The 26,975-nt window shown below is 41.8% G+C and overlaps 2 protein-coding genes and 2 long non-coding RNA genes across 4 annotated transcripts; 1 reads left to right on the top strand and 3 right to left on the bottom strand.

Moving 5' to 3' along the window:
- Positions 1 to 2,920: 2,920 nt before the first annotated feature.
- On the bottom strand, positions 2,921 to 3,804 carry LOC115782660 (uncharacterized). The gene is made up of 4 exons (XR_004020167.1): positions 3,701 to 3,804; positions 3,582 to 3,608; positions 3,333 to 3,355; positions 2,921 to 3,238 (listed from the first exon to the last, which is right to left on the bottom strand). It is a non-coding gene; the product is annotated as an uncharacterized LOC115782660 (long non-coding RNA).
- Positions 3,805 to 5,549: 1,745 nt separating this feature from the next.
- LOC115782656 (proliferation-associated protein 2G4-like) lies at positions 5,550 to 11,050 on the bottom strand. Its single transcript, XM_030732977.1, has 13 exons — positions 10,809 to 11,050; positions 9,604 to 9,732; positions 9,349 to 9,454; positions 9,205 to 9,274; positions 9,020 to 9,112; positions 8,870 to 8,933; positions 8,670 to 8,748; positions 8,510 to 8,588; positions 8,291 to 8,424; positions 8,110 to 8,204; positions 6,857 to 6,984; positions 6,601 to 6,654; positions 5,550 to 6,510 (listed from the first exon to the last, which is right to left on the bottom strand). The coding sequence occupies exons 1-13, from the start codon at positions 10,894 to 10,896 to the stop codon at positions 6,451 to 6,453; spliced, it is 1,179 nt and encodes a 392-aa protein (XP_030588837.1). The 5' UTR covers positions 10,897 to 11,050; the 3' UTR covers positions 5,550 to 6,450.
- On the top strand, positions 10,917 to 23,933 carry LOC115782661 (uncharacterized). Its single transcript, XR_004020168.1, has 3 exons — positions 10,917 to 11,125; positions 17,938 to 18,086; positions 23,879 to 23,933. It is a non-coding gene; the product is annotated as an uncharacterized LOC115782661 (long non-coding RNA).
- Positions 13,712 to 26,951, bottom strand: erbb3b (erb-b2 receptor tyrosine kinase 3b). Its single transcript, XM_030732970.1, has 28 exons — positions 26,603 to 26,951; positions 24,991 to 25,145; positions 24,661 to 24,847; positions 23,849 to 23,974; positions 23,692 to 23,754; positions 23,453 to 23,571; positions 22,613 to 22,754; positions 21,590 to 21,703; positions 21,382 to 21,499; positions 21,220 to 21,293; positions 20,670 to 20,760; positions 19,978 to 20,183; positions 19,734 to 19,866; positions 19,543 to 19,636; positions 18,457 to 18,614; positions 18,288 to 18,344; positions 17,923 to 18,064; positions 17,696 to 17,815; positions 17,504 to 17,602; positions 17,203 to 17,388; positions 16,959 to 17,114; positions 16,776 to 16,851; positions 16,447 to 16,593; positions 16,191 to 16,288; positions 15,924 to 16,100; positions 15,762 to 15,833; positions 15,208 to 15,499; positions 13,712 to 15,073 (listed from the first exon to the last, which is right to left on the bottom strand). The coding sequence occupies exons 1-28, from the start codon at positions 26,676 to 26,678 to the stop codon at positions 14,163 to 14,165; spliced, it is 4,389 nt and encodes a 1,462-aa protein (XP_030588830.1). The 5' UTR covers positions 26,679 to 26,951; the 3' UTR covers positions 13,712 to 14,162.
- Positions 26,952 to 26,975: the final 24 nt, after the last annotated feature.

Below are 26,975 nucleotides of genomic sequence, written 5' to 3' on the forward strand. Positions count from 1 at the left end.
AGAAAAAACAATGAATAGCATCCATCTGCTGATCTTCTCATACCTTCAGCAAACAACAGCATTGTTTTTAATTTTTTTTTTTTTTTTATAGATTTGTATTTTCCTAAATACAAAGCAGGAAGCAGGACTTCAGAGTGCCAAAGTGCAAAATAGTTCTCACCTTTATTAAATTGCTCAAGTCCAGTGTTGGAGATAGAGCAGTGTGGAATGCAAACTCTGGAACAATAGAACAATGTGCAGCACACACATGCAGCATTCACTTCTGCATGTGTACGTGTCTCCTTGTATTTAACTGTATATTTTATGTTTTCAGGCCTGTGTATATACTCATTGTATGCTTTTTTTTATTATACTTAACTGCTAAGATGAAATGTATATATTATATGTTGATGTAAAAGTAACCAATCACACAATGAAACAGCCATTAACAATATTTTTGTCATCCATGGACTTTGATATTTGTTTCATACAGTGCTCTAATGTTCACAGCTAAATGGCATCAGTTGCCAAAATGTCCTCGAGCCCTCCACACACACACACACACACACACACACACACACACGCACGCACACACACACACACACACACACACACACACACACACACACACACACACACACACACACACACACACACACACACACAAAAAGCAACAAACACATTTCAGCAAACAAGTGCATGATTGCAGCTCAGAAATGTAGCTTGAAAAACAAAAAGAGCTCTCTTGCTCTCCAGCGGAAGCAGAAGTAGCGGTCACAGGGTGATGAGTGTTCTATGATCTATGATGTTGAAATGATGTGGGCTGAAAAATATGAGAAATCAGACTTAAAACCAGGCCACATGTCAGCTGATTATCAGTTTGACTTTGTCAGTATCGACACTGGTTTATAGACCAGTGTAAGAATCTATGTGTTATGTTTCACGTAATGATTGTGTAGAGTTTGTGTACATCTTACTTTCTTGATTGTTAAAATGATGAGCATTGCCTGTTATCTTCCATCTTAAATAAACATATTAATTTCAGCACCATATATAACAAAGCATTACACCAATATACACTCGACAACCACCAGTTCTTAAATCTTTCACAAAAACTAAAACAATCGATGAGAAAGGTGCACAGTTTCCAATTTCTAAATACCTTTAATGGGGTTTATCACAACAACACAGAGCCAATGTCATTACAGGTTCATGTTTGCCTCCAGCCAGCACATCTGCTGGTTCTACTTACATTAAGAGCACCATCATTTCCAATGTGTGTGTTTTGCTTCCCTAAAATTTCCCATTTGCTGATCAGTACAGTAAACAGTGAGTGTTTCTCCAATCACATTTGCTTACAGCATCAGCTGCAAATGGAAAACAACATTAAACTGCAACGCACAACAGCAGGGACATTATTATCTTTTGTGCTTTCCAGCAGTAGCCTGATTATAATTCACCTTGTAGCTGAGGACGGAATGAATTAATGGACCAGCTTCAAGGGTAAAACAAGACATATTTCACAAGTCTGTCCTTTGAGTGAGCTTTGTCCAAAGGTTAAAGCACACCCACTTAAATCATGGGTTATGGACAGAATCTAAATTTTTTTTTCTTTTTTAATCATCTATAGCTTTGCATTACAGGCCTGTCTGCAAGCTGGGGAGGTTCAAAGTCAGGTTCCTAGAAATTATGCACCTGCCACATGATTTGCACTGCAAAGCTGAGACGAAAGCCATTCTAGAAGCAAGTCTTGTTTATCCTAGAACATCCCCAGGCATTTGATTCAGTGGCCACCAGGTAAAAACCGCATGCACAGAATCACCCGTCAAATTTGACTCTGGCCAAAAAAAGTCTTTAAAAATTTATTTTAGCTATACTTCTATCACCATCTTTGCTGTTGCAGATTCTTCCATTTTAGTTCAGCACACTTTGAGTGTCATCGCTCTGTTATATGTCTAGTTTTAGAACTTCTAATAAAGATCTAAATGAATGAAAATGAAAAAAAAAAAAAAAAAATGACTTATTTTTCTGGGAATCACCCATGAAAATATTCTGAGATCAGATGAAATTCAAATATTTATGGTGGATGAACTCAGTCATGAATCCTGTAATTTACAGACAACAGGCAGATTTAGGCAGGATGCTTGGGCATTTCCACACCTTTGGGGAATAATTAAAATTTTCCTCAATGTGCCCAAGCACTGGAAAAACCTTTTTCCAATATATGACCTCCACCAAACCACTTACATAGGGCTAGATTTAGGTTGCATTTTAGCTACACTCAATTTAAAAATGAAAAAAAAAGTTCATTTTCAAATTAACTCTCACACTTTGAAGACTTCTATTTGACTTTATCAAATAAAGTCTTTCTAAAGGGGCAGATGTGAAGTCTTATCCCACCCTTGAGCAAGTCACTGCCCACCTGAGGGATGTTAATTGGTTAACAAATCAAGTATTGTAGACCGATGACTCTTTAAGTTTACATAATTAACTTGAGCTTCTTCAACCTTAGTAATGCTATAAAGAATATAACACTATATAATGGCCTACTTTGTGGGAGCTTTGTCCAAAGGTTAAAACACACCCACTTAAATTATGGGTTAATGACAGAGTCTAAAATGTTTTTTTTTTAATCATTTATAGCTTTGCATTACAGGCCTGTCCGTAAGACAGGCAGGTTCAAAGTCAGGCTCCTAAAAATTATGCACCTGCCACAATTTGCACTGCAAAACTGAGACAAACGTCTCGGAGGTTGTTATTCAGCATGAAGCCTTGTCACACTAGAGTGTTTTTGCAGAATAATTTTTTTTGCTACAGGTCAAGCACTCTGTGCAATTTCTGAATTTACAGACTTCGTTTAAGACCACAAATATAGACACAAAGCACTACTTTAGATAATTAAATATGCTTAAATATTAAAAAAAAAATACAATTAATCAAATCTTTTTTTAACCAAAACCTTTAATCACAGTATAAACAAAAACATATGACAAAAGCTGAGGAGTTAAGAACAAAGAGTCCAGAAAGCCCCAGAGGAAAAGCCATCGTCCAGCAGGTTTCCAACCAATCCTCCAGCATCAGCCAGCTGCTGCTGCCTCTGGCAGAAGTAGATGCCGCTGGTATCGGATTTGATTTGGGAGGGTCCTGGGTCTCCAGCTGTGCTCACAAGCGATGTAGTTGACGACGTGACGTCACAGCCATGACGGAGCGCACAGTTCACTTGGACCTCTGCCTCATCTTTCTCCTTTTGCGCTTCAGCCTATACATAAGTCACGAAAGTCAGACTTCAGACCTTGGGTGGGGGGGGGGGGGGGGGGGGGTATTTCTGTACGGCTACAAAAATAAAATTTTACCTGCGCATGCGCTTCTTTCGCCACTACAAGAGAGACAAGTGTTAGATTAGTTATAATTTTACACTCATAGAAATGGGTGAAAATGTCATTTAACCCATAGACTGCAGCTACCAACATCTGTATAAGTACGGCTTTAGCTTCTGATTGTAGTGCTGGGCCGTGAAACTGCCGGAGCTCTCTGACTAGCTAACAAATGCTGCCCCCCATGGAAACTGTATTTATCCCATCACAGAGACATTGGACACAAACCTTAGCTCTCATGTCGAGGAGGCGATGCTGTAAGTAGAAAGAAAATGTTACGGATACTTTCAGTTGACTTAAAATAAAGACGATTATCTTGGATTCTGACACCAACTATTGCTGCTCACCGTTCACTACGGAATCGTCTCCACGAAGGACGTCATATCTTAGAGACGTCCATTTTATATGACCTATTACGTCACTCTCAATGGACGTCAGCTTATCATGGGAAATTGAGTTCTCAACGGGCGTAAGGTTATTACCCGTATCTGTTTTGAGCCATTTATTTATATTTTTAACGTTTGAGGTGTATCGCTCCAGTTCCAGAAGTTTTACAGGAAGTAAATGATCAAATAATTAAGAAGCAGTCTCTTCTTGGCCTCTTAGGTTCACTCGGGGAGCGACACAGCATTTGTCCACTGCTCAAAAAATTAAGGGAACATGATCATTGCAATTTAACACTGTTCCTACCCATCATCTTTTGGTTGCTCCCTTTAGGAGTCTCCACAGCAGATCATGTCCCTCCGTCTGACCCTATCCCAAGCGCTCTCTTCTGTCATGCCAATCCTCCTTCACTACATCCATGAATCTTCTCTGTGGTTTGCCTCTTTTCCTCAGTGCCTCGCTGCTCCACATTCAACATTCTTTGCCCAATATTTCACCTATATGTCCCCTGCACATCTCTAAACCACCATAGTCCCGAAATTTAAAATCTGTACTCTCAGCACCACAGTCCTACTTTTCCTTCTCTTTCACTACCACCAAACACACCTTCCCCCTCATTTGTCTTTGCCCAGCAGTAGCATATTTTACATCCTGCCAGTCAGCAGCACTTGTAGCCACCGTTGTTAACCCTTGCCTCGACTGATCCAGTATGGATCATTCTTGAAGATTTGGCAAAGTTTTTACGCAAAATGAACGTCCTGATTCAACCCTCCCCCTTTAGCTGGGCTTGGCATCAACCCAGCAGCATCTGCTCCTTTAAATATGGAGGAACAAGAGGAGCACTGCCACTACAAAATGACCTCCAGCAGGCTACTTGTGCATGTTTCTGACAAGACTATCAGAAATAGACTCTATGAGGGTGGCATGAGGTCCCAATGCCCTTTAGTGTGACCTGTGCTCACAGCTCAGCATCATGCTGCTTGATTGGCATCTGCCAGAGAACACCAGAACTGGCAGGTCCGCCACTGGTGCCTGTTCTCCTGAGCACATGTGACACACATGAAAGAGTGGCAAAATCAACTAGCAGTGGGTTCTTGATGGTACGAAGAGGCATCTTTGGAGGGTCACACAAACCTCCACGTGCCAGTCTGTACCTCAGACCCAGTGTCAGACCTTAGGCTGCTGTAGTGGGCCCTGGGTTCCTCCTGGTACAGGATCAAGTCCAGCCTCATGTGACCAGTGTGTCGGCAGCTCTTGGATGATGAAGTTATTGATACCACTAGAACATATGGGATGTTATATATTGGTGCATCAAATGCCACAAAACAGCACCAGACTGTCCAGGAGCTCACATACCCAGGTCTAGGATCAGAACGTAAGGACACCATCCACTGTCTCATCAGGATGCCCAGATGTTGAGTGTATGCAGGCACATGGAGCCAAACGCACACACCACAGCCATCAGTGGGTTAAAGATTTTGGTTCTCAATAAATTTCTCAATGTCCATTAGTAAAAATACTCAACTTGAATATTTTTCAAAAGCATTTAAAGTGTTCCTTCAACGTTTTGGAGCAGTGTCTAACACATCCTACTACAGCGAACCAAACAGAGGATCTGCCAAACATGTTAGCATCATTTTCCTGGTCCTCCAGCATGGCTAGAAGCTGGTGTCACAACTCTCTGTTCTGGCTCTTGGCAGATGAAATGCAGTAAGTCGAACCACTCAGGACTGTTTTTCTTTAACATTCTTAAAATGCAAAACTTTTATTTATCAGGACTACACGAATTCACCGAAACAGAAAGCACACAAATGATGTCAGGTGGTTTTTTAATGTTTCCAAAAATAGTCTCTAAAACTGGGATTTGTTTTACAAAAGCATCCATATATTTAACAGGTATGGACTTCTTATGTAAACGCAGACTGTCAGACTCAGTGGTGACACCAGAAGACTGAGTATTGAACCCTTGGCAGGAGTTAAGACCATCCACAACTGAGAAAAAAAAATTGTTAGTATGTGGTAGGTCCTAAACATTGATTTTAGAAACTGTTAGGAGTAACTTATAGTAGATGCCTACAAGCATACACAATAGAGCATTTAAGCAAGAGTGGTATAAATGTGGCAATTAAACTGAATTCAACAGTAATGATGGGGAAAATTTAACGGTCCCATATTAATGACCATGACAAATTAAACTCATGACAAAGGCGGGGCTTCCAGGGAAAGACCTCAAGAAAGGTATCTTAATGTCACACAATTACACTGACGCAGTAGTGTGCATTCATCATCCTTGGCCGCTCGGTCAAACTCATTTTATTTTCCACATCTTTCACTACAGTTGGAGGATGAATGGAAGGCTCAAGGTCAGTCAAATGGTGCAATTTTCCAGTGAAAATATCCTCTCTGGTAGTGGACCACTGTTAAGAGAATAAGGATGTCTCAAAGGCAGTAAAATTTAGTAGGGATCTAAGTGTGTGTGTGTGTGTGTATATGTGTGTGTGTGTGTGTGTGTGTGTGTGTGTGTGTGTGTGTGTGTGTTCTAGTGAGAGTGACAAAATTTAGGAGCAGCATCATCCCAAACTGACATCAGTTAGATTCAGAGGTATTCACAGCGGCTATGCCCACAAGTGCCTCAGACAGCTGGGACAGAAGGATTCGTGACGTCTGTTCTTTGGATCATCGGATGCCTGTCACAATTTATCGGAGAATCAATCTATTCTGCAGCCTCGGTCTCCATCGCCTGTCCTGTTGCGTTCTCAACTGTCTTTGAAGCCTTTGTCAAAAGAAAGGGTTGAAGTTAGTGTTTGACAAATATCTGCTCTGTCATACAAACAGCATCGTATCACACACTCCTGTTTCTCACCTTCTTTTTCTTCTTCTTCTGAGTCTTACGGCTGGCTGAGCTTTGAAGCAAAGCCTTTATCGGGGAGAAGAACACAAAAAAATGACTCCGCAATCTGATGAGGTACAGCACTCAATACATCAACACATAATGACTTTGAGAATGCTGAGTCAGCTAAAAGGCATGATGTAGCAGTCCAATTAGTCTAATCCCTCTTGGGAGGAGGATGGCGTGTCCTGTCTTAAAAGAAAAAAACAAACACAAAAGCACATTTTACCTTCAGCTCTGGGTCCTCCACCTCGTGCTCAGACTTGTAGAGTTCTGGCTCAAAGAGGCTGTTGGTGATCCGCAGAGGTCCGTTGGCCATGAGCAGCACGGTGAATTTAAACTGGGCAACAAACTCACCTGAACACAGAAACGGTAACACAGTTACAGCAGTGGTAGTTACCATCGCAATTCCCCTTTTTCCCATCTAATTTGTTTTGTCAACAGAGACATCTAGTGGCCAAAGGTCAATAAGTGAATAGCATCTTTAATCTCTATCAAGTGACATCTGCAGGGCAATTAATCCGATTTAAATTTAATTACCATTTTTGATGTGTGATAGAAGGAGAGCAGAAAGTAAAAGGAAGACCAAAGAAGATTCATGGATGTAGTGAAGGAGGACATGCAGAGGGTTGCTGTGACAGAAGAGGACGCTGCAGATAGTGTGAGACGGAGGCAGATGATTTGCTCTGGCGACTCATAAAGGGACCACGTGAAAGAAGACTAATTAATGCAAAATAATCAGTACAAAAAAAATAGGACTTGTTTTTGGGTTCACCCTCCTATGAAACACTCATTTTTATAAATTGAGCCCCACCTCTTCCTTTAAAGCAGTGCCCTTTCATGCTTCTCTAAAAGTCTGAACTCACTTAAGAGTTTAGTGGAGCTCAGGTTGTTGAACTACTGCCTACAGCTGCTGCTGTCCCTAGACTGCAGAGGCTCTCTAACCCGGTCTGCTTTCTGATGCGTGCAGTGGAGGTGTTGATTGGTTTTGGCGCTCCAGTACGAGTCTGATGCCACCTGAACCTCCGTTTCACTCACAAACATGCCACAGTGAAGGCTGAGGAGTGGCAGGGACTGACAGCTGCTTTTGCAAGAAGGGCTGCAAAACACATGGCAGCCTAAACCCCACTCCAAAGCAGGTGCATCTCCAGCCACCCGCCCCTTCGCCCACAGGGGATTCACGTGGTTCTTTCCTTTTTTGGATTTTCAGCCAATCACCATGTAACCAACAGCACATAGCTGTGCACCTCGCTATGGGTTCAGGAGCATTAGCAGCATCTTCTTTCTTGTTGGATGAGAGGCAAGATGTTTTACCAGTATTACCTTCTCTACAGATTCAAGCATAGGTGCAGGAAAAAAAAAGTTGCAAATGATTTTGAATTACCAGGAATTCTGAATGGATTACTCCTGAAATTGGGATGAACCCAATCTATAAAAACAGCTTAACCACTTATAGCGCATGCTTTACTTTCACTAACTCACCCTCCTTCTCTTGCAGTACAGTGAAGGGCTGCACCAGCTCATGTTTGGCACACTCCACCACCCCCAACCTGGCCTTTGCTTCATCCTCAAATGCTCTGAGTGCAAAGAAAAGGAAATGGGTGAAGATTTAAATGAATTTCAGTGATGATAAAAATAAATCTTTAAGTTAAAAAAATGCTACCTCAGAGTGAAAGGCATGGTATCGAAGCGTCTCTCCATCTCACTGAAGAATGTTCGAGACGTCTTCATCTTCAAGCCGTACACCTTGTTGGGGTCACGTTTGTAAACTGTGGTCCTTTGACCTCCATCCTTTGCCTGATTTAAAAAAAAAAAAAAAAAGTTAAATTTCTTCAAACTGAGAGGGGAAATACTGTTAACCATACGCCGCAACTCTTCTCACCTTTCCCTCTCCAGTGCTGACCAGCACATCCACTGCATATACTTCATGCACCTCAAACTCAGCCTTCTCGTGGTCCTTTCTGCAAATGCCACACAATGAGGTCATCCACGGGTTAAAAAAGACACACTGGACACAAAAAGCTTCGGCTGAGTGAACTCACTTTTGCTGGTCCGATGGATTTTGGATGATCGTTTTCTCCCCATCGATTATGTGCTGTTTGAGCTGATGGGAGAGCATGCCTGCGCACATAACAATCAAAGACTAAAATGAGTTAAGTGGGTCAAAACGGCATCTAGAAAATGTACTAACTAGCAACAAGATCACAGCGCTCGAAGGTGCCAAGTGTTCACAAACACCCACCTTCAATCGGGGAGCACTTGAATGACTTTGCAATCTTGTTCCAAGCTTCTGTGACCTGTGTGTTCTGATGAAAGGCAAACAGCGTTAACTGTGAGATGAGGTGAGGTGTAAATGGCTATCTGGTCAGACAAATCAGCAGGAGAGCTTTACCTGGTTTCCTGGCTTGACGAGGCGGAGAGCTGCTTCTGCGCAGAGGTGAGCTGCTTTGATAACGTCGGCCTTCCGTCCCGTCAGCGGGTTGTCCTGCAGTGACACGGGAGGCAAGTTTAAAAACTATTAGTATTACTTTAGTCTTTAGCTCGAAAATTGCTACAGTCCAGGTGTATTCCCCATACCTTGGTCACGCCAACAACGAAGCTGTGAGCCACGTTTGAGATGAAGCCGTCAACGTGCACACCAAGATCACTGCACACAAACAGATTAAAGTTAGGCTTCATTTTAATTTCAGTGAATTTTCTACCTTAAATTTGGCACCTTACACTTTGACAAGATCTCCATCCTTCAGTACGACTTCAGGGTCACTCTTCAGAGGGGAGAAATGGCATACACAGTTGTTAACTGACACACATGTAGGGAACGCAATACCTGTGAAGGAAAGAGAGCAAATGAGGGAATGCTGAGTCACAGATGGACAGGGTGACTAATCACACACATATACATACATACATATACATATATATATATATATATATATATATATATATATATATATACACACACACACACACACACACCTTTCTTCATTTCCTTTTCCCTCTTGAAGATCTTCCCAGTTTCTGTCACAATGAAGGCATCTCCCTTTTCGCACAGGCTGAGCACAGAGACTCCAGCCTTAGCTGCCTCTACTACAGTCTTCAGAGCCTCTGCAGGGAGATAAGAAAGCAATTAAGTGGTTAACGCAGCGTGTCAGAATGTAGACAGCGTCGGGCTGAATCTAAATGCTATTTTCATTATAACTTCACCTGCTGGTTATTTTCCAGGTCATTCAATCAGCTGTTTAGCCCACAAAATGTTAAGAATTAGTGGGGGAAAACACCCAAAAATGACACTCTTACTGTGTTCATCTTGTCAGCAGAGGGCAGAGAAAAACCACTTCAGCATTTGACAGACTGTCTGACAGCTGCATATCAGCCTAAATCTGCACAATGCCGAGAGTAAATTAGGCGTCTTAAATCAAAATCAGCTTATCATACGAAATTCATAACAAGGACATACTGTCACTGATGTAAAGCACCAGCACACCCCGGATCCATCACACAGGGAAGGACTGGGCACCAATCACCAAAAAAAAATAAAAATAAAAAGCCTACTGAACTAATCAGGTATGCTGGAATTGTAAATGTACAGTTATTAGGCAGCCTGGAATTAATTGTTTCATTCGTTAAAGTATAATAAATAGCGCCTGAAGGAAGTAGTATTAAATGGTTTCTGCTCACTCCAATTTAAACCTAAAATTACACCTTATAAGTCAATCGGGTCATTAGCAAAGTTGCGTTAAACTTAATTTAGATGGATTTAAATTCACTGCATACATACCTTTAAATGTGCGCTACATTATTTGGAACACTTACATGTTATCATTGCATTTTAGCTTACCATTGTTATCTGTTAACGTTAGCAGTCACAGCTAGCTAACGTCTGCTAGCCAGCTAGCCCAGCACCATCGCTGCATAGCTACTGTGACAGCTACACAGCGCTAAACGTGTACGGACAACTATTAAGAAAACCTCGACCTAAATGTTCCCAAAATCCGTATTTTATTTGATTTTAAACAAAGCCCCCGCTTCCTAATATGATCTCCCGCTGTTATCGCCGCACTGCCGCGGCACATGGCACAGCCGCTGCCTGTAGATGACTAGCTGACACTGCTAGCTAACATCAGGCACAGCTTGGTACTTGTGAGAGATCAAAACGGCTCTTTAGCGACGCGTTTACTTACGGTTTGCAATCTCTGCACCCATCTTGTACTTGGTAACCACCAAGTCGTCGGCGATGGTTTGCTCCTGCGTCTCATCATCTCCAGACATGTTGGCAGTGTGTCCACGAACTCAAGAGTAACTTTTTTTTTTCTCTCCCCCGGCGGGTGTCAGTGAGGCTCAGAACGGACCACGCTGCTCTGTACACCGGCCCGCCCGACTACGGCCGACAGCCCACGATCACCAGATCCCGCCTGCTGCCAAAGACACACTGCAGTCAAGATAGTTCACACCTAGCTCTGTGCATTCGCCGATAATGACTGTTGAGCAATTTGTTACGGTAAGATACTTTCCCTATTATCTTTAGGTTTTTATTTTATTTTAGTGCTTCCAGAGTGAGTTAGAGCGTATCAGCTCAGTTTTTATTGCACCAGTACCTCTTTTGTTGCCACGTGAAACACATGTGACTAAACTGATACAAGCTAAACCCAAAAATATTTACTGGATACAGGGTTATTATAGTAAACCAAAATGAAACTAGAAACTAAAACTAGGTGTGACAAAAAATGTTTTAAATAAAATTAAAAAATAAATAAATTAGACTCTTGAAAAAAAATAATAATACTAACTGAAACAATTTATGCCAAAAAACAACTTATGCCAAAAATAATTTAAAAGACTAAAACTAACACTGAAACTAATAAAAACCCAAGCCAAAACTAAACATTTTCAAACAATAAAAACTAAACTGAAATGAGCAAACCTGCTCTGGAAACGATTTGAAACTAAACTGACTTAAAAACAAAATGTCAAACTGAAATAAAAGTAAAGACTAATTAGAAAACACGAAACTATAATAACTGACTGTATATTCTATTTTTTTTTTTTTTAACTTTAGTTCATTTTGCTAGATGCAATCTAGGTTCAGTTAGCTCATTCTCCTTCTAAAGTTTAGTTTTTATCATTTTAGAAAGCTAACTTTTTCCACACTTTATTTTTTGTTCAGTTTTAGTTTATTGTAGCCTAATAACGTTATAACAACATGATAATTGGATCATAAAAGAAATCCAAATTTAGAGGTTTAACTACTCTGATATCCATCCATCCATCCATCCATCCATCCATCCCTCCTCTTCCCCTTATCCTGTTCAGGGTTTCGCGTGGGGGTGGGGGGCTATCCCAGCTGTCGGGCGAGAGGGGTACACCCTGTACAGGTCGCCAGCAATTGCATGTCTTTGAACTGTGGGAGGAAACCGGAGTACCCGGATGAATCCCACACAGACATGGGGAGAACATGCAAACTCCACACAGGAAGGCCCGGGCCAAGATGGCTTTAAATCCAGACCTTCTAGCTGTGAGGCAGCAGTGCTAACCACCATGCCACCGTGCCGCCTATTCTGATATATTAAGATTTAATCAGTACATGTCCAGTACTTTATTTTTCCTATATTTTGCTAGGAAATGGGAAATAGGCCACCTATATTCTTCAGCACGGCCTGAACTCACTTCTTGTCATTCCTTTAAGCATTCTTCAGGAATAGTTCTCCAGGCTTCTTGACGGACATTCAAAGCTCTTCTTTGGATGGTGGCCACCTTTATATGATCCCACACTGCTTCAGTAATGTTGATATCCGAGCTCTGGGGGCAGCCAATCCACGACTGGTAGTTGTTCCATTGTGTGTTTCTCTTTCCGAGTATGCTTTTACTGCACTGGGATTGTGTTTGGCATCATTGTCTGAGAAACAAAGCTGTTCCCAATCAGATGCGTTTGAGATGATATTGCATGGTGGGTCAAAATCTGACTGCACTTTTTTTTTTTGTGTTCTGGCTGAAATGCAGTCCCAAACCATGACAGGGCCTCCACCGTGTTTTACAGATGGCTGTAGGCGCTCACTGTTGTACCTCTCTCCTGACCTCTTCCGTAGATTCTGATTTGAAAGAAAAATTTCAAATTTGGATTCATCACTCCAGGGCTGTTGCCACTGGTTTTCAATCCAGTTCTTATGTAATTTGGAAAACCTCAACCTTTTCTCCCGGTTTCCCTTCCTTAAGGATGGCTTCTTGACAGCCACCCTTCCACTGAGACCATTTCTGATGAGGCTTCGGTGAACTGTAGCTGGATCAACTGAAGGTTCAGCTCTCAGGTCCTGTTTCAGGCCTTTGCTGGATTATTTCCTATTTTTTAAGAACATGACTTTCAGATGCTGTTCATCTGCTGTAGGTAGTTTTCTCATTTTTTGCCTTCTCAGCTTCCTCCATTTTTTTTAAGGACACACTGCACACCATGTTGAGATATGCCAAATTTTCAACTAATGGCTCTTTCAAAATCACCTTGTTGGTGCAAAAAATATTATTTTATGCCTGTCAAAATGTGTTATCATTGTCATTTTTTTGCAGATTCAACAAAGGACTTTCCATTGTACTGTATTTATTTTTTAAAAAAAATCCCGCTGAAAATGGACTGCAAATGGATATATATATATATATATATATATATATATATATATATATATATATATATATATATATATATATATATATATATATATATTTTAGAAACTATCTATAGTAATTCCGTTTTGGAAGCTCTAGAAAACACGTAAAAGACGGTGGATATGAACAGTATCATGATTCATGTCACTGCATCTGTTATCTATGGATTTACCAGTAGTTGTAAACCGGACTAGGACGAAAACGGAAGAACTCTGAGTGTTACCTCTCACTTTCATAATAATCTCTGATCCGCAGCTGAAAAAAAAAAAAAAAGCACCATTAACGCAAGCGCGTTACTGGTGCGTTCACTTGCCTTTACGTTTCGGCTTCCACACGTGCCTCCATACAGACTGTACAGTCTGACAGTATCTCCAAACAGTAGAGATTTTCTTTCTTTTTATTTAACGAGTCAACAATCAAATAAATCAGCAAATGAGCTTAAAAACAATATTTTTTTTTATTTATTAAAAAATGTCAACACGATGTAAAAAAGGCGGTATGTAAATGACAGTTGGTAGAATATCTGCAAAATAGTCATATCAATTTATATAATAATTCATGTTAATATGAGAAGTAGGGAAGGATGGACAGAAATTAGTCATCTCATGTTACTGCGTTCATATGAAGCCAAGGTAACTTGATAGATACTTGATAATACCCTCCAGATTTTTGGCTTTGTAACCTGTTTTTCATGAATTATTATTCACCGAGTGAAGCTGTGGTATAAGAATCAACAGTATTTTTATTTATTTATTTTTTTCCTGAAACTTTGTAGATGAAAGGAACCCACAAAAAAGGTGGACATCAATAAAAAACAGCCCACATTTATGAGAGCAACGTAAGCAGCTGCAGCAGTTTCAGTGCCTCTGTCCCAGGCCACATTATTAGATGCGTACAGCATCTGGTTTGAGGAACAGCCTGCTGTGCCAGTAGTCTGGGTTGTCGAATGATGTGCTGCTGCCAGGTTCCCCCACACCGGCACACACCTTGATGTATTCCCCAATCTCTGCACACCTGCCGCTGCCCATCTCCTCACAAATAACCCTCCCCTTTACCGGGAGGTTCTGGTATTCTGTATCCTCCCGTCCACTGGGCACCACCCCAAATCTGTTCATCTCCTCATACTCCTCCACCTTTTCTCCCCCACCTTTCAGCACATCTGGCCTGGGCATGACTGTACTGCTCAGAGTGGCTTGTTTGTTTGTGTTGTGGGACTCCTCCTTTTCCTCTTCCTCTCTGTGCTCTTTTTTCAACACCTCCACTGCTTGGTGTGTTTCCTGTTCCTCTGCTGCACTCTTGGCAGATGTTTGACTCCCACGTCTCTCCTGTGATGATTCATCTCCCTCTGTAGAGTCAGAGTGCCTGATATCCATGTATTCATATCTGCCAATCCCTTTGGCTGGCTCTCCTTGGTCATGCACAGCTCTGATATCACCAATAAAGTCACTGGTGAGCTGATGTTCCTCTGTTGAGTTTCTGCGCTCTGCTGCAGTTCCTTCACAAGCATCATGAACTGAATTACTCCTTACAGCTGAGTCTGGTGCTAGACTTTCTTCATGTGCTATGTCCTCTATGGGTAATAGAGCCATGAATGTTGGGGAGGGTAAGGGTGAGGTTTTACAGCGAAGCCCCACAGCAGGGTCATCTTCCTGTGGTGCGACGGCGCTGGCCGAGCAAAGAGGAGCACCCTCCTCTGTGTTCATGATTTCATATTCCTGGGAGGGATTTATCATCACGAAAAGCAGGTTGTTCTTGAGCCTTGAGTTTCTTTGGCCAGAATGAGTAATTCTGGAGACTTGAACCATGACAAGGTGTAAAGAAGGAAGAAGATTGGGAAAGAAGCCTTGATTAAATGCACGATTTAACACTTTTAATTCAAATGCAACAAAACAACAAGGCACTGCTACTGTTTTACTGCTCATAATTTACCTATTTCTGGTGTACCAGGTGACCCAGGCAGGACGTAGCCATAGCGGTCCACCTCCTCCTCTTCCTCTCCCGTCCACACCTTGTATGAGGGTGGACTGGAGGCTGTCGAAAGTTTCCTTTGTTGGCTGATTGGCACACGACGATTACTCCTCTCTGAGCCAAACCTGGCCCTGTGAAGACTCCCAGTCCGTACACCTTCCTCACGTGGCTCTGCCTCTCTGCCACTCCCCCTGACCTCTAACCTCTCAGGCAGAGTCCGCACTGAGCTCAGACGAGACCTGTGAAACCACAGCTGAGACAGAAAAGCAAAGAGCAATGCATAGTTATTAAAAAAAAACAAAACAATCCAGCACATTTGAATGTTTCTTACTTCCTGAGGTAATGACCTACTGACTGTGCTGGGCTGGAATACAGCCACTGGCAACATGCTTATTAAAGGCAAGTTCTTCACAAATGTAGCTTATCATACCAACTTTGTGCAAATCAAGAATTAGTTAGAATTAGTGGGAATGTGTCTTTGAATGCATCTTTGTGAAAGAGTCTTTCTGTCACACCTGGCGGAAGCTGTCTGCTGGGCTTGGGGTCATTGGCAGGTATCCAATAGGTCCCGCCTGATATGTGCCACTCTGCAAATAAGGGAGGAAAAAAAGATTGATGTGCCTACTTGGCACTTATCCAGTAACAACAGTCTAAAAATCCAGGATGTACTTCTTTACCCTGCAAGAATTAATCCGTGAACGAGACACACTCCACGATGGAGAGTGCTGAAGAGGAGGTGTAGCCAAACCATCCTCCAGTCCCTCCTCATCCTGGTCTGCTAAAGCTGCATCCAGAAGTCCTCGCTCTGACTCTCTTCGATGGATTCCATCTGGAGGAGCTTCTTCTCCTTCCAGCTGCAGAATAACAGGGACAAATAGGCTTTAAGATGCAAGACCGTGTGTCAGAACTAAACATTGTTAAATGAGTGGCCATCATGGTCTCACCTTGATGACAAGGTATCTAGGCGGGTCCCTCGCCATGCGAGTGAAGTCGCTGGCCAGTTCTTTGAAGGTGGGCCTTACATTTTCATCAATCATCCAGCCTAAAGAAAACACGCAAAACGCTGATAAAAGGCTTTTTTTTAAAAAAATGTATCACAATGTATTCATGCATGATGACAAGAATGCCTGAATGTGTGTGCGCGCGTGTGTGTGTGCATGTGTGTGCGTGTGCGCATACAAAAGTAACGTTTTGACTAACATTTAACCATGACCATGTAGACATCTATAGTACAGATGTGGGGCTGTGACAGACGTTCGCCCTTCTCCAGTAAACCCGGCACTTCCTGCGGTGGCACGGACACATATGGCTCCGCCCCAAATGACATCATCTCCCACACTGTCACCCCTGTCCAGGAAAAGAGGACACTTTAAATGCTCCATGCCAAAATTCACAGACAATGACATTTCAAGAGGAAGGTTAATTGATTGGTACAACACACACACACACACACACACACACACACACACACACACACACACACACACACACACACACACACACACACACACACACACACATCCTCTTACCGTAACTCCAAACATCACTTTGATGAGTATATCTTCGAAACAAGATACTTTCAAGTGCCATCCATTTTATGGGTGTCTGAATAAGCAGAAAAATGTGGACAGTCTATTCAGACTTACTGGAAGAGACAATAAAAGCTATTTATCAATTCAGTGTGCACTGCAAACTGAACAAGTCACAACAACCTTTGTGTCTGTGTAGACATATTTCTTGTCATCAGGGTAAAGGAGGTCTGCTACACTGTAGTCAGAGATCTGGACTTGATAGTCATTCTTTAGTAAGACGTTGCGGGCAGCCAGATTCCTGTGGACCATGCAGTGCTCTTCCAGATAGTACATACCCTGAGAAACAAAAATGTAGTCCACGGGAGTGCTCACAGATTATTCACAAGTTTGGCTGGAAAAAACAAAACAAAAAAGCTCCACTCACTTTAGCAATCTGCACACACCAGTTGAGAAGGCGCTGGGGATCCAGGCTGTTCTTATTCTGCCTGATGTGCTCCAGTAGAGAACCTCGTGAACTGAGCTGGGTCACCAGTTGCAGACTCGCACCTGGGCAGATGCCCAGCAGCCTAACGATGTAAGGGTGGTCCAGGCTGCCCATGGATAGCATATGCTACACAATAAACAAGGTGTGAAATTTAGGCATCTTTTGGTATATGATAAAAGCCGGGCATTCAGTCTTCACATTATCTTTGATGCTAAACTTTTTTTTTTCATGGGAGGCTCACATCAGTAATCTCAGTGAAGGTCTGTCGGCCTGAGCTATCCTGGATGGTCTTGATGGCCACAGGGATCTTAACTGTCTCTCCTTCTGGAGTCCAAAAGCCCTTAAACACAAATTAAATGTAGAGCTGCAGTTTATTAAAACACAAATCAGTGGATAATCAGTCAAAGTCTAGCAAATCCAGGCTAATTAGTACCTTGTGCACAGTGCCAAAAACACCCACGCCGAGTGCTTTGACTTTTTTCAGCTCTGACGGCCTCAGAATGCGAGCATGAACCTTGGTGCCTTTCTCTCCAGGACCCAGGGGCTCAAAGCTCTGCCAAAAACAGAGCCCAATCCCAAGTGATTGCTTTTTTTTTTTAACTAAACAAATGCATTCAAGTAAGTCCAGAAGATAAAGTAGGGTAGTCTCTAAAGTCTCACCTCTCCGCTCTCCAGGTACCTCCTCATAGCTCTCTTGCGACGGATGGCGAGGCCTCTGTGGTAAAGCATGCCCAGGAAAAACAACACCAGGCAGAAAATTAAGCCAGCAGGGACACCCAAGGCTATGCCTGTGATCTGACCACTGCAGGGAGAGAAATAAGAGTGTAAGCAAGCACATCACCTGAAAAGAAACTGAGGCTAAAAGGTTTGATGTCACGATCACACCACTTTTAGAAGTGCAGTTTAGGAAATTCAAACATTGTTTTGATAACAGTACAGTATTTATGATTTAAATGTGAGTTGCGGAGACTCGAAAAAAATCGCAGTGTAGTGTTTTATGTTCACCAGCAGGAGGAAACACTTACCTGCTAACCTCCAGTCGGGCTGTCTCTAAACAGCCCTTTAATCCTGGGCCAATGCATCTGCAATAGGAAACACATCATTTCCTTTAACATGTGGAGATTTAATAGCTTAATTGTGACACTTCCCTGTATGGAAACATGTGAGCGCACATACTGTTGAGTCCAGTCTCACCCCTGCGTGCAGTTGTGGTGACATGGTTCACAGCGACCCTCCCTGTTGGGGTATTTGAAAATCAGCCCCTTCTGTCCGTCATTTATTCCAGTGGGACAAGAGGACATGCAGAAAGGGCCGTCTTGAAAGCTGGCACAAGCCACACACTCATCTGCACCCTAACAAAGAGAGAAAGGAGGCAACGAAACGTGTTCTGGAGTGTCAATAAATCACTCACCAGCCACTAGATTAGGTACACCTATTCAGTTGCTTGTTAACGCACATTTCTAATCAGTCAGTCACGTGGCAGCAACTCAGTGCATTTAAGCACAAAGTCATGGTCAAAATGACCTGCTGAAGTTCAAACTGCTGTGACATTCAGATGGTAGGGTCAGAATTTGGTGTAAGCAACATGAAAGCATGGATCCATCCTGCCTTGTATCAGCGGTTCAGGCTGCTGCTGGTGTAATGGTGTTGGGGATACGTTCTTGGCACACTTTGATTGCCTTAGTACCAACTGAGCATCATTTAAATGGCACTGCCTACCTGAGTACTGTTGCTGACCATGTCCACTCTTTTATGACCACAGTGTACCCATCTTCTGATGGCTGTTTCCAGCAGCAGGATGTCACAAAGCTTAAATAATCTCAAACTGGCTTCTTGAACATGACAGTGTACTTGAATGGCCTCCAGAGTTACCAGATTTTTATCCAATAGAGAACAGGAGATTTGAATCATGGATGTTTAGCTGACAAATCTGCAGCAACTGTGTGATGCCATCATGTCAATATGGACCAAAAGCTTTGAAGAATTTTTCCAGAACCTTGCTGAATCTGTGCCTCAAAGAATTAAGGCAGTTCTGAAAGCAAAAGGGCATCCGACCTGGTATTGCTAATGTGTGCCTAATGAAACAGTTGGTGAGTGCAGAAGTGGAGAGTTTCTCAAGTCAGTTTCTTCCTTCATCTGGATTTTAACAAATGGACTGTTTCTCTTTTACTTAAAATAGACAAATACTGGTAAAAATAAATAAAATAAACAGTAACACAGTTATTTTTATAGTTCGGAGCAGGTTAAAAGTGTTACTGTATTATCAAAGCAAGTGATTACCGGTCCAGTACAGGTGGCTTTCCCGCTCTGAGGCTTGCATTCTGGATGACAGGCGGCACACTCACCATCAGGACCTGCAAACTCCCTCGGTGCTCTGCAGACACATTATTCAGAAAGCATATAACTAAATATTATGGATCTGTTCAACATACACATGTGAATCACAAGAACACAAACTCACAACTACTGACCCAGTGTAAAAATTACAGCTGTCCACACATGTGCCTTCTCGACTGTAGTTCCTACAGGAAAGACACTGGTCGGGCCCAGGGCCCCAGCACCCTGAGTCTGAACATAGGGGGTCACACACGTGGCCTTCTGCAACTACATCACACAACTGCGTAAGAACAGCATTAGTTACTTGCCTACTAAAGTTACAACATATAAGATTAGATTATGGCAAAAGTTATCTGTTGGTCCTGCAGTTCGCCTCACCACACTCTGCCAATAGCTTGTTGTTGCTGAGGTTGTTGTTGGCTCGAACTTTATGGCCTCTGAACAGCTGTGTCCAGTTCACAGTGTGGTGGTAACAGAGATTGGCATTCTGACTGATGTACACGCTGCCTCCACTGATTTCCTTCAGAGAGCACAGACCCAGTGAGGTAAGAGTGGGGATGTGCATGACCATCAGAGAAAAACGCCTTTAGTTGGAGGGTTGGAGGATGAAGAGAGAAACAAAAGGAACTTGATTCAACTGGAGGAACATAATATTGTCTGTGGCAGATTATGTTGTTCTTCCAAGCCAGTTAGGTAAGAAATCACAATGAAATCACAGTGATGCAATAGTAATGCAAGAGACTTCACATGTCGTCATATAGATATTAGTCTGGGTAAGAGAAACTGCTCCGTGGTGTAATGGTTAACTCGTCTGCCTTACATGCAAACATAAATGGCATAGGAGACAGACATAGCTTCCGGGTCCAAGAAGTGAAGCCAGTGCAGAAATGCCTTAAAATGGCATTCTTTGTTATGGTCACAAGGGGGCGACACCTTTGGTTGCAAAAAGGCCTGTTAAAGTTTATGAATGACAATTTTAGGGGATATAGCTGGGCAGGCTCTGACTGATACTGTATGATCACGCTCATCAGTGGTAGATTCACATATTTCTGCATGCAGTCTAGTCTTACTTGTAGAGTGACCTCCCTTGAATGGTAGTGAGACTGGAAAAAACAGACAGATCGTTCAGCTCTTTGGGCCAGGACTGGATGTTTAGAAAATCTGAGAATAAAACACAGTGATTATATTAATAAGAACCACACAGAATGACACAGTGCATACTATTTTGCAGACAATTTGCAGATTTTTTCCCCCCTCTAAAGGTTAGCACATATCATTTGATGGATTGAAGCTTTGTTTGCATTATCGAGGGCTGGATGACAGCCTCATACGTGACAAGAAAACCAAGCAGTTTAATGTTCACTGTGACTTTCACCTTGAGTAACTTTAAACGGATAGTGCACCCAAACTCAAATATCACCATGCCATCAAGTTTGATGATATCTGAGAGACATCTCTGCACTCAATATATCCAAAACCAGGCACATCGCACTCACACCAAAACAGGAACAAAAGATGGATGAATGGATGCAGAAACATGTATATTTGATTGTGAAATTCAATTAAAAAAAAAAAAAGATAATTGGAAATGAGCTAATTGTCACAAACATGTAAACAAACCTGTTATTTCCCTGACAGTGCGGAACACTTCCAACTTTTTGGCATCCAGTGGTGGGATGTTTTTAAAGTCATCTCTGTGAAGAATAACAAATACTATAAACATACCTGCTGTATGACACTGTACCCTCAGATGCTTTTAACTTTATACATGTAGACAATTACCCAAGAATCCCTGTGACAAGGAAATCAAGGCTGCCCTGAATCTTGGTGCAGTTGATGAAGCTGTTGATGTTGCTTGAGTCCACTGTCTGTCTGTCTTCAGCACCAGTGCCTTCACACACTACAGGGATGACCAGAAACCGTCACATCTGACCACTGACAAATAATCTCAGTAGAGGAAGTGAAACATCGCATGTGTATTCATTTCAACCTTTTGGGCAGAGTCCACTGCAGAGTTCACACTTCCTCTGGCCCTCCTTCTCCACTTCCATCTTGTCTGGTGGACAGGCGCTCACACAGGAGCTACCGTCCACCACAAAATGAGCTGTGAGGAGGACGAAAAGAAAGATGCAGGGAATAGATTTTATTACACACATGCAGGGGAGCAACAGGAAATGTTTGAGAATGAAATGAAGCCATTCGCAATACAACTATAAGCATCTTAAAAGTCAGTTATTTGCTTTCTGATAGCCTACCACCAGCTTTTCTCTATTCTCTATTTCTCTAATCCACCCAAGACGCCTTCCTGACAAAATGCGGCACAAACAGATGCATGCACACTTGCTATGGAACACACACCAAATCTAACACAACAAATAACAACTGGTAAATTCTGCTTTCTTGCGCAAAGCCTTTGTCAATTCCAAGGTTTTACATATCAGGAGATAATAAAAAAATAATCTGGTCCTTTGGTCTTAAAATTAGAAAATGAAATGAAACGAGAAAAATACAACCTTAGATGAACAACAACCACTTATGAATAATCTTTCTCACTGTAGAATGATGGACATCAAATTGTTTGGAAATGGCCCTTCAAACCCTCCCAGACTGATGGGCAGCAACAGCTAAGATCACTTCTGATGTTTTTCCTCAGCATTGAATGTTCCAGACCTGCAAACTGCCAAAAGGTGGTCACGCTTGCTAATGACAAATCAATGGCTGCTACTTAACCTCTTAATTCCTGTGGGAGCAGTGCACTTTATTTTTTTCACACACTGCTTCAACATGGCACCGTGCAATGTGTCATGTGTTGTTGTTCATTTGAGGTAGCTCGTTTCAAGACCTGCCGTGGACCACATGATTTTTAATTATGTCCTGATACTGTACTTCAAACCTTAGCACTGAAAGAGGGTGTACTTTTGTTTTTCACATGGCTGTGGGTTTAACACAGCAGAACAAGTAACAAGAAAACCTGTAGAGCATGCAAACACACAAACACACACAGGCCACTCACTGGGGCACTGAGAAACACAGATGGAACCATACTGGTATTTGGCATTAGGGTTGGTTTCCATTTGAAACGTCTGCTTGTTATAGATCAGAGCCCGGGGACACTGAGGTACACAGGCTCCGGAGTTGTTGAAATGACGACATGCCTTTACGGAAACACACACACATACACACACACACATAGAAAGAAGAGAATCATATTAAATCACTAACAGCCTCTACGTGAAACTCTTGGCTGCTCAAGTGGATCAAAATTGAACAGGCAATCATGGCACCCAGCAGCTAAATCTTAGAGATTTCCATTATCAGTTACTTTCCTTCCAGTCTCACCAGAGGGTCGAGATTTTTGGTTTTGAATATTGCGAATGACCTTTTTTACGGCAGGCTATTACATCTGGTGTTCACCTCGGGATGAATTCAAAATCATTAGCACTATCACAGTTTAATCCTCTGCTAAGTACTTACTAGCACTAATGTTGTGTGAGCCACAAGTTTGGCTATAAACTCCACTTCAAGGATTCAGTGCCATGAACTATTGTATTTACAAGCTACATTGTTAGAAAATCAAATCCAACAAACATCACCTCCACTAAAACACGTGTTACACACACACTGATAACATGGCAACGATTAAAGGCAGCCGGACTATCCATGCCATAGAAAAATGATGGGATTCCAACATTAGGCTCCTTAAAAGCCTGTTTAAAAATTAGATTTGAACCCAACAGTAAAGCATTTGGGTTTGGATTAAAACTCTTTTGTAGTTTTTAATGAGGAATTAACAACCTTTGTCTTCTGATTCATCAGGAAATCCCTTCAAAGAGGCAAAAGATAACAGACTTACAAAACAGTCCACATCTTGAGGGCCCTTGCATCCCGCTGCACACTCTATGTGACAGCAGTCCCTCGGGCTTGTGCCAAAGCAGCGGCCATTACACTGCGGAGCGCACACCGTCTTAGTCACTGAAACACACAGAAGTCATGTGTGTGTTGTGTTTATTTCTGTGTAGCCTTGAAGAGATATGCTGAAGTGCATAAAAGGAGGAGGAGGAGAGAAAACAAAAAGACAAAGTGGGAACTCACAGATCTGACATTGCTCTTCATTTGGTCCCCAACAATAATCTCTACAAGATTTGTGGCATGGGCCTAAGAAAGAGTGGCACACAGATAGACAAGTGGTACTTATAAAAAGAGAAAAATTAGAGAAGAGTTGGAATATGTATGGTAGGACAGTAGTGACCTCTCTTTCCGTTGTTTTGGATATCAATAGGAGCATTGCTGTCCCGGACAATATCCTGCCAGAAAATCCAGGGGCTATAACTCAGGTATTTGTTGTTGATAATCTGCACCCCTCCCTCCAGAATCTCTGTGAAAACATGAGTGAAACATAATGAAAGCAAACAGAGGAAACAGTTTAGACAGCATCTAGCAAATGTTACAGCATCAGCGGTGAGGCTAAAAATGCTGAGTAGCTCAGTCTGTGCATCATAGATATATATTTTGCCTTAAAAATCAAAATACAAAACAGTATCAGAGGATTTTTTTCCTGCTGTTTTTAAGCCTCTAAGAAAATACTAATAATATGTGAAAGAATTAGAAAATAAAGCAATACAAGCTGCAGAACATGGAAGAAGATAAAGTAATGTCTTTTAAAAATTATACTTCTTTACTCAAAGGCTCACAATGAACCTCATATAGAGGGACATCACAATGGGATTTTCTTCTTTCAATTCAATTCAATATAATTTATATAGCACCAGTACACAATTGTAAAGTAAATATCCTTCAATATTAGAGAGAGATCCTCATCAGTCTGATGAGCTCCTGTTTCCAACAAGCACTTGGGGATGGAAGGGCCTTCCAACAGGACCAGCCTCAGGGAGGAGCAGCCATTTCTGATGAGATGTTGAGTTCAGCTGTTCCATTGGATGTAATACACCTCACCTCGCTGTTATAAATGCCTTGGATTTCACAAAGCATTTTCTTTTGCACAACAGATATCAGACATGTTCTTTCTTTAGTTTTTTTTTTTTTTTCCCCGGTTCTTCTAACCTGTCAGGTTTGCGAGTCCAAGCTGGCGTAGGCCGTTGGAGCCATCCTTGGGGTAGTTGAAGAGGACCGAGAGAGCAAAACATCTTTCATACAGGCTGTTTCCTCTGATGACGCGAAGTTGCCCCAAAGGAATCTCTTGAAAGTGGTTCATAGCAATAAGGACATAGCCGGTGACCTCACGGATTTTCTGGAGTAAAGCAGAAGACCATCAGTATATAAGGCAACTGGGTTGGTTGTATTTTCTCTACTTCTATGATGTACTCCACTTTTCATTACTTTGTACAAATTGGTCGGCTGGAGGACTGGTGAGTAAGGAAACATGATGTTTACCTTGAGGAAGGACAAGTCCCAGTTACTTTCAATCTGAGTGATCTCCAGGTTTCCCATGACAATCTCACAGCCATTATACCGGTCTTTAATCAGATTGTACTGGTTCTCCTGAGAGCCTGTGGAACTCAGTCCATTCTGCGTACCTGGACACACCTCTGATTGGGAATAAGGACATAAAGATGAAAATGAATGGAAAAACCCTGCTGCGAGTGATTACTGTGGGCTGTGTTGTTTCTGTGGTATTTATAGGTTTGGTAATTCTCTCTGATGCTGTGTGTGCGGCTGTGTTGGCTGCAGATTTTGCTGTGATGCAGAGGAAAGCAGGCAGGCTGTGACCCGCTTACACAGAACAGTCCAGGCCCGGGGCTGATGAAGAGGAGGCCAGGGGGATCGAGAGAGAGTGGGTTTTTTTCCCTTCCTCAGACAAAGTGCTTCATTGTTATAAAACTACAAATGTGGACAGTGTGTCTCAGTGAGTGACGAGTGATGCAGTGACAGACAGTGCTTCTGTGTATGCGTGTGCATGTGTGTCTGCAGGATGCACATTGCTGAGATCATACCAAAAGACAATGGGCCATGTGTGAGTGGGACTCTCTGGCAGAGGGAAGGGAAATATCGTGAACGGAAGGTGACATAAACACCATTAGCGAGTGATCAATAAAAACTGTGGAAATGATCCTTAATGTATAAAAGTTAGGCACCTGCAGCAATCACTCAACACAAGCCACATTTTCTGTCCTCATTATGAACAGACAGACTCTTCCAGCTGTACAGCACTGAAGATTGTTGTATAACAAAAATGGTAAGTTACATGCTTACAAATGACAGTTGCATACTCGTTTAAATGTGCAATTACTATTCATACAGGCGAGCACTGGCCCTGAATAACTTAGATATCATGGGAGGACTCAATAATACTCATGATAACTTTTAAAAATAGTCATTAGTAGTTGATGCAGGTGATTATATTTAGTATTTGGAGGCAACGTAAAACATTTATCAAAGGTTCCAATGAATAGAAACTGGTGAATAAACAAATAATGATTGACAAGATAGAAAAACAGTGCAATTGTATGACATTTATCTTAAAGAAAAGCTGGAATGTTGGCAAACACTGTACATTAATGACCTTGTTACTGCTGAATACCACATTACCATTTATTATAAACAATTTATTGACAGCTTAACAATAAGTTGATGGTAAATAGACGTTCTTAAAGTTAATCACTGCTGTTCTCTGCAGCATTTTAGAACACATTGTAAAGGCCTGGATATAACCCTGATCATAACAATAAAAAAGCTTTTAAGGGAGAGTGCTGTGTGATGTGAAGCAAACAAAAGGAGGCTTAGGTTTATCAGTTTGTACTACTGTCTTCTACAGTGAATTATTCTATTGCCAAAAATTGACATTTTGGTGGTTGATATATATATATATATATATATATATATATATATATATATATATATATATATATATATATATATATATATATATATATATATGGATAAACATTTTCAGAGGTATTATCTTGTTTTCAAGGGATGCAAATCCAAACCAATAGCAGACTCAATCAAGACAGGATTTCAGATATGCAACCAAGAATGTCCTCACCTTCATGCATTTGGGATGCAGTTTGTAGCCTCCAGGACAAAAACACCCCCAGTAAAAAGATTCGCCAGTGGTCCATGTTGATGTTGAGCCTGTTCACCAAGATCTCTGCATATCAAATGGGCTTAGCTAGTCCTTTGAAGAGCCAGTATTGTTTATGAAAAGTGTCGACGTTTTAGGGGAAAAAAGTAGACAAAAGAACATATGGGATATAAAAAGAAAACAAAAAGTCTGTATAGTGTTTCTGATGAGAAGGAAAATCCGATCCAATCATGAGTCAAAGTGAAGGACAAGTGCAACTCTTTCCTCAAAACACCAGTAGCCTCATAAGAGCACAAACATAGCTCAGACTACTTGCAAAACTGACAACAGTGAA

This window comes from Archocentrus centrarchus, chromosome 7 (assembly GCF_007364275.1).
Source record: "Archocentrus centrarchus isolate MPI-CPG fArcCen1 chromosome 7, fArcCen1, whole genome shotgun sequence".
NCBI classification, from domain to species: domain Eukaryota; kingdom Metazoa; phylum Chordata; class Actinopteri; order Cichliformes; family Cichlidae; genus Archocentrus; species Archocentrus centrarchus.

What these genes read in the sequence shown, in the direction of transcription:
- LOC115782656 (XM_030732977.1), bottom strand. Translation starts at nt 10,896, where the DNA reads ATGTCTGGAGATGATGAGACGCAGGAGCAAACCATCGCCGACGACTTG. An exon ending in TCGTTGTTGGCGTGACCAAG is followed by an intron (nt 9,113 to 9,204) that starts GTATGGGGAATA and finishes GTGTCACTGCAG; the next exon opens with GACAACCCGCTGACGGGACG. An exon ending in TCAGCACTGGAGAGGGAAAG is followed by an intron (nt 8,425 to 8,509) that starts GTGAGAAGAGTT and finishes TTTTTAAATCAG; the next exon opens with GCAAAGGATGGAGGTCAAAG.
- erbb3b (XM_030732970.1), bottom strand. Translation starts at nt 26,678, where the DNA reads ATGGACCACTGGCGAATCTTTTTACTGGGGGTGTTTTTGTCCTGGAGG. An exon ending in CAAGCTATTGGCAGAGTGTG is followed by an intron (nt 19,867 to 19,977) that starts GTGAGGCGAACT and finishes TGTGTGATGTAG; the next exon opens with TTGCAGAAGGCCACGTGTGT. An exon ending in GCCCGACTGGAGGTTAGCAG is followed by an intron (nt 18,065 to 18,287) that starts GTAAGTGTTTCC and finishes CTCTCCCTGCAG; the next exon opens with TGGTCAGATCACAGGCATAG.